The sequence below is a fragment of the Pterocles gutturalis genome, unplaced genomic scaffold, assembly GCF_000699245.1.
Source record: "Pterocles gutturalis isolate BGI_N339 unplaced genomic scaffold, ASM69924v1 scaffold25534, whole genome shotgun sequence".
NCBI classification, from domain to species: domain Eukaryota; kingdom Metazoa; phylum Chordata; class Aves; order Pterocliformes; family Pteroclidae; genus Pterocles; species Pterocles gutturalis.
In genome coordinates this window covers 58,173-65,474 of record NW_010128952.1, presented here as the reverse complement: position 1 = coordinate 65,474, position 7,302 = coordinate 58,173, and the positions used below count along the sequence as shown (strand labels likewise).

Below are 7,302 nucleotides of genomic sequence, written 5' to 3'. Positions count from 1 at the left end.
CCCACGCAGTAACTCATGGGGGGGAGCCTGTGGGTCATTGTGTGTTGTGTGACCCCAGCAAGTCAGCAGCTTTGGCTCCTGCCTGTGATGAGGAGAGGCTGTGCAGATTTAGGGAGAACTAGACTGAGCTGTGCGTGTGGTCTGAGCTAGTTTTCCTCCGAAGCCCTGGTGTGAGGCGGGCTGTGGGTGGAGGAGCAGGGTTGGGGGCTGGGAGCAGTGAACTGTTACTGCCCAATGGGATTTAGTAGCTTTTGATCTTTTTCTACCTCCAGCGAAGCTGACCAGTAAATACTTCTGTTTTTGTAGCTCATTCACCTACAGCTCTTGGACTCCAGCCTTTGCTATCCCACTCAATGACGCAGCTGCCAATAAGTCACACCTAATTCCTTTGTCAGGGATATAAGCTATTAAGGACGTAACCTTAAGTCATTTATTGTGTATTAAAAAAAAAAAAATTGGAAAGATACTAATGTTAACTTTTATTTAACATCTAAAGCATTTTCAAGATAATTTTTGCTGCCCAGGTATGTAAGTATATTTAGCCTGCAAGACACTTTTATGGATTCTGCATAAATACCTATTCCATTGTTTACAAGCCTTATTAAACACCTTTTTGTATTGTCTGGAAGTAGTCCACTCTAGTTATGTGTGTGTTAATTTATTTGTCATCAAAAGAGCACTTTGCCTAAAAGAAAGGACTGACAGTTGTGCAAAATGTTTACAATTCTTTCTTTGTGAAATCGTAGTTTATCATTAGTTTGTATCTGTAAGTTATTGCTAAAAGTATTACCTGTATTTGAGTTGTATACAGCCTATATGTTAAAGCTTATTTCTGTGAGTTTACAAAATAAATTTTGGTTGCAAATATTTTCAAAATGAACTGAATAAAGTTTCTGCTGTAGCATGCTAAGCAAAACGTTGCTGTGTTTATGGCTGAACTGTGATCATTTAACTTGGATCTTCAGTTTTAAGGGAGGGTCCCTGGTGTGCTGAGCTACACTGCACAGAACTCAGGAGTGCTCATAGCTGTCTCGATGGATTTTTAAAATCCTTTAATCAGCTTAGATAGGTCCTGAAACCCCCCGAATAAGTACCTCTTTAGAGGTGCTCTGGAGGGTGAGGGTGCACACCTGCAGGGTGAGGGAAAGGTGTAGGATGGATTTTTAACAGTGATTTAAGTTGGCAAGTAGAGAACCTGAATTTGCACCTGCTTTAATGTTTGAGTTTTTACTGCTTCAGCTTCTGTTTTCTTCAGTGGTTTTACCTTGTGATTCTGTGAAGCAGGATGGTAACTAATATGCACTACTGAAACAGAATCTGCATTTTTAACATAAAATCTAGGTCAGTATTTTAACTGACCTGTATCAGACTGCATATGAACAGAGACTGGAATTCATTCAAATGCACAGAAGTCCATTTTAAACTGCTAATGTGCTGAGACTGAATTGCAAAGCATGTTTTGATGCACTGATGGGATGGACAAAGCCTGGTGCACACTGTCAGTCCAACTGATCTTTGTCTTCACAGACTAGTTTCCTTCAAGGGTTTTGGACAGCTAGATCCCACCTGCACACCTAAACTTTACTTGCATCAGAGAGAAATCATACTTCTGAAGGTGTCCCCCCCCATGTCTTTTTTTTTTTTTGCAGTGGGCAAACTGGTGTTTGTTCATGTGTTGGGTCCCAGGCAAGTAGGGCAACTTCACTGCTGAAGTTTTACCAGTTAAGATCTAAATTAGCATTATTTAGCATTTAATGTAACTTGGCAATTTACTGTTCAGTTGTCTTGTTTTAAAGCACAACTTGACTTAGATCAAATCCCCTTAAAGAAAAGTAATTATTCATGTGAATTTGAAGGACTAAGCAGCTTCAGCTTGCCTGAAACAAAGTCAGTCTGAGCTTATTTCTGAAATACCCCCTTCTCTTCAGTTCCAAAGTCAGTGCAGGATTAACATACATGGGGAACACTTTTCCCATTTCCCTGTGACAGCAGGAACCAGGAGGATTCATCTTTTGCTGAGTTTTGGTGAATGCTGAGCAGCTCTTTGAGGGTGCAGCTGGGAAAATGCAGAGTTGAAAGTAGGAAGTTCCAGTGGAAGATCTGGACATTTGAGTCTTCCTTTTGCAAAGGTCAGACCTGTGCCACTGGCCCATGGGCTATCTGCAGCTGGTGCAGAGGTTCTCAAAGGAAGAAATATCACTAAAAAAGTTAATGTTGTCTCTCAAAAGTACTGTAAGAAAGCTGTCTCTCAGCTTCTGCTCTTTTTCCCCTGCCTTCCCTGACCTCTCTAACCAATGCAAGTTGGGGCTGAGCACGTATTGTGTGTTGGAAAAAGGAATTACACTGCAAAATAGAATGTATTATAGTCAGTCTGCTGTAGGAGGAGGGAGAAATATAGATGAAAAATACAAACTTCACAGAATCTCTAAAGGATGTCTGTCTATTGTGAGAAGTTGGTAGTATTTCAGTTTGCAGAGTAAGGAAATAGCCTACTGCTACAGCATCTTCAACATCTCTTAGAAATACTTCAAACTGCAATTAAATTAAATATTGGAATCTAGATGTCAAGTTGCAGCTGCTCCCTGGAAATAACGAGTTTGTGTTCGTATAAAGATACATGTGAAAAGTACTTGGGCATCCTCTGCTGCCCGCAGCCCCGGCTAAGGGTGTGCTTGATGCCACACTTCTGCTTGCACCCCAGCTTTTGTCCTTACAGTGACACACAGTTAAACTCCAAATATCCAGCTAATCCGTATGTATGCCCTAGACAAATAGTTGCACCTGCAGCAGCAAAAAAAAAAAAAAGTTCAAAAATTTCACTTCTGTCAATTCAACTCTGCATATTATTGTCATTGCTAGTAAAGTTTTAACTCCTGCTCATTCTAGAATTTAAAATTAAGCTCATCACACAAGTCACTAACAGCACGATAGCTGAGCATTTTCAAAAACCGAGAGCAATTTATCATTAGTTTAGATGAAGAGCAGGAACAAACCTGGAGTGGGTTAGTTAATTCCTGGAGATCCACGGCTGCGGGTGAGTCTCCAGAACAGTGACATCTAGGGACAGACAGCGACAGCACAAGGTCACTGACAGAACCACAAACTGCCTCTGAGCTCTTCCTACGTTGATTTACACTGAGGTATGTGTTGGCATGTTTGAGCTCTCCTGTTTCCTTTTAAAATAAAATGAATAGTTACTGAAAACACGCGAGTCTGTTAACTCTCTGTCCCGTGGGTTCCTGGGTGGGACACGAGGGGACGGGATGCTGCAGGGGGTATCTGCTGCCCTGCTGTGCACGGTTAACTGGCTTTACGCACAGTAGTGGAACGCAGTCCTGACATTAGTGTGACCTTCTGTTGTCTTACACAGCTGTCCTGGTTTCCAGCAGAATAGTTTTTCCTTTCAGTTACAAGAGGATGCCTTGTCAGTGACAGGTAAGGTTGTAACTAATGTTCAAAATCAAATGGCTTGAAATATGATCTTCTGTGAAATGGATGCCAGCGAATGAAAAAAAAAAATACCACTCTTAGCAGAGGAGCTTTTTCAATGTGTAAAATCTTCCTGGGGTACACCAAACTTACCTGTTACAATTGTATCCTCTTCCATGGCTCTCCCTCCTTCACCTTCCCCTTCCCCAGCAACCCTTGAGGGAGTAAAATAAGTATTCAGAAGGAAGCAGTCGAAATAAATGTATTTCCTCGTCCCGGAAAATCATCAGTTTCAGACCACACATCAATTAATGAAATGAAATGTGGTTGATCATAGTAGCAATGGTCTGTCAGAGCTGCATATTTACCATTTGTTTAGAACTCCCCTTTTCTATTTTCCCAGTCCTGAGAGCAGCAACTTCTGCATCACTTGCATCTATCCCAAGTTATACAGAAATCCTACTAAATGTGGGTCTGATATTTGACAGACTCCCCAAGATATTTGCATCTTATGGATCTGGATCAACAATAAAAAGATAAAACTGAAAATCACTGTGCATATGTAAAAGTGTTTGAAACACTGAAATACAAGTAGCACTTTTTTTGTTTTGGTTTGGTTTTGTTTTTGTTTTTTAATTTGAAAGCTATCCAAATCTGTGATGATTTAGACCATCTTCTGTTTTGATGTAGTATGGTGAAACCTTGAACAGAATCAGGTTAGGCTACAAACAGAACAGTTCATGTGGCACGTGACAAACTCAACTCCTCTGACTCCTGTCCGGACTGGCAGAGTGTGATCCCCGTGGTTCAGTGCTTGCTCCCAGTTTCTGCAAGAGTGTTCTGACCCAAGCATTTGCTTTCAAATAGTTTCAGATCTACACTTCCATCAGAAGAGATCCCCTAAGGCAAGTGGAGCAACTGGTCTTGTCCATCCCAGTGTCCCCTCGCCAGCTGGACAGAGCACGTAGCTCTGCACGACGTGTTCCTAAATCACAGTGAAGCTAAAAGGCAGCTAACCCTGTCTTGCACTGCTGTGCTGCAGCGTTCTGCCCTTCGAGTGCTGGAAAATTATCGTGGTCACCTGGAATATGAGCAGGTGACAGAACACACAAACCCCAGCTCTTTCAGGGCTGAAAATGCAAACCAGCCTGGATATTGTTGTTCCATAGCTAATGCCTTGGAGTATCTAAGAAGAAAAGAATTCGTCTTCTCCTACACAGACAGGGTGCAGCGTGAGGCAGGAGACGCGTGGCCATGTTGACGGACACAACAGGACACAACAGCGTCACGCTGTTCCCGTGCCTCCTGGACCGCTCCAGATGCCCCTGCTGCCACCGCTCCTCTTCACCTGCACATGGGGTTTTTCCCAAGTCTGTATCTTGCTGGTTCAGTAGAGAGATTAAGAAGATATGTGACATCTTTGCTGTTTGAGAAAAGTGGTGAATACACCTCCTGAAACTTTGCTCAGTTATTTCAGGCTCCTCAAGGGCCTCATTGCAAACCAACAAAAGCCCAGGATAGCAGAGGCAGGAACTCCTCCTGAACCCAGGCTCAGAGGCTTGGGGCTTAATTCTTTGTTCTAAGCTGGATGCCCATATGGTGTCTAAGCATTGTACAAACACAGATGGCTCTCGGTGTAAGGACATCACCCAGAAATGTCCCACACAGGGATGCCTCAAGGAGACCACGTTGCTGTTGAACGGCTGCGGAGTCCAGCCCAGCCACACGGCTTCTGTGGAGGAACGAGGGGGTCCAGGTCAGGAGGCTTCAAACTTGCCCTAGAACCAAAACCCCATTCTTTGTCTATCCAGTACATCTTGGATTTGAGGGACAAACCGTCCAGCCGTTACATTCTTTTCTAGTAGCTTAACTCTTGTGCAGCGTACCCTGTATTTTCCAAATGTACTCTCCTGAGATTAAACGTATGACAATGACTTTAGGGTCAGTGCTGTCTCCTGACCTGCTGACTTGCTGCCATCAAATGAGGTGACACAGCAAAAGCCTTCTGTGGTCCAGCATCGTTCTTCTCACCAGGCAGCTGGTGCAATTCGGTACCTTCACGCAGACGATGGATCCCTCCCTTCTCGGTACAAACTCGGTGATCCATTTGATGAGGACAACCGCAGTCAGTGTATTAATATTAAAGGTACTTCCAGCATGAGAGAATTACAGCTTACTTCAGTAGCATCAGGGCTAGGGGAAAAAAAAAACCAAACAAACCAAAAAACCAAACCTCTAATCTCTGTCTGGTACAGACCAGTCTGAAATCGTCTCATCTGGGCTTTTCCAGCCAGTGTTCTGGTCTTCCATTCTGAAGGCTTGACCTCTGCAAAGCAAGCAGTGACAACACCAATTGCTATAAAGTTTTGAGAGTAAATTTTGATAAAGCGGTACAAAACAGAACAAAAACCAACAAGGAAACAATAGAACTTCTGCAAGAAAAAGAGAGAAAAAAACCCCACAACAACAAAAAAACCCCACCCACAATCTAATTTAAACACTGAGCTATAAAGATGTATCTTTTCCTGACCTCGTTCAGTTTCTCTCTCGTTTCCTAATAACAGAAATGTGCAGAAGGTTTTGGTGACTTCTGTGCATGCAAAAAGAACTTCTGTGATCGTGCTTTTGCCACTGGCTCCCTGCAGGTGAAGCATCCAACAGAACAAGGACAAAGATTTTCCTTCTTCATGTCGTGCTGCCTCCTCCAGCCCAGCCACACTCCCATGGTGAGGGCTTTTGTGTCACTATATCAAGTTCTTGTGTGGGAGCAATTATTCACACAAATATTAAGGTGACAAAAAGCAATCCAAACGTGTCGTTGTTATAGGAGCGTGCTCACATCCTCAGAAGGGACCGTACCAGGATGTATTGCCAAGCAGGTATTGGACAGGGTGAAATCTATAAGGGAAAATAGCTCAGACCAGTTTATTCTTTAAACAAATGCTTTAAAAACATCATAATTTTATAAATACATATATGTATGCGTACATGCATGTGTGGGGTCTTTTTTCTCTTTTCATTTGGTTTGTGCTTTAAAGTGTACTCACTTCATATGTTACCTATAGCTGTGAAGCGCTTTAATTAAAAAAAAAGAATAACGAAGTGAACATTTACTCTTTGGCTGAAACCATTGACTGTTTGAAGTGCAATAAGACACGTGGCTCTACAGCATTTAACCATCACCAGGACTGGCAGCACAGTGGAGTAACCAAAGCCAAACGTTGGACTCTCGTCGTTTGTCTCCCAGCACTCATCTTTTCTCTTCTACTCCCTCTGATTTCTTTTTTCCCCACACAACTAAGCATACAGCAAATCAACGGCAGTCCTGGGAAAAGATCTCACGAGGCTGTTTTCAGCCGGCAGACTGCACGTTCTGCTCCCCACACAACCTCCCTGGGCTTTCCACCCCCTCCAAGGAGCTCTTCCCCGCTGGGCGCACACAGGACCCTGTGTCAGCTCTTCCCCACATCACTGTCTCATGGTGGGGGGGGTTGTTGTGGTTTTGGGTTTTTTTTAAAGCCCTCCCACATCTGAACAGGAACCATCACCCCAAGAATGAGATCTTGTAACAGCTGCCATCATTAACTGCACCGATGTCATTTCACAGGCTGACCTCATGGGAAAAAGCTGTCTCCCGCCCCAAACCTCCTACACAGCTTATTACCAAAACATGGTAAACCTAGAACAAGCACCAGTGCACTAGTATTTTAAAAAGTTACACATTTTCCTATTTTAAAATTAAGCCATTGCATTTGAAAGACAGCTACTCCATTACAAAAGTCACAAAAATGTCAGTTTTTTTTTTTTAATGTGAGTTAACAGGTCATCCAATAAGGCAAACCCTAAAATATAATTTAAATAGAATGCCAACTG

The 7,302-nt window shown here is 42.9% G+C and overlaps 1 protein-coding gene across 1 annotated transcript in view; it reads left to right on the top strand.

The window, feature by feature from the left end:
* Positions 1–916, top strand: part of LHX6 (LIM homeobox 6) — a gene marked incomplete at its 5' end in the record, with an annotated part of 7,131 nt that extends 6,215 nt beyond the window's left edge. The window contains 1 exon segment of the mRNA XM_010079802.1: positions 307–916. Within this exon segment, the coding sequence (XP_010078104.1) occupies positions 307–383 (77 nt within the window).
* Between the last annotated feature and the right edge of the window lie 6,386 nt (positions 917–7,302).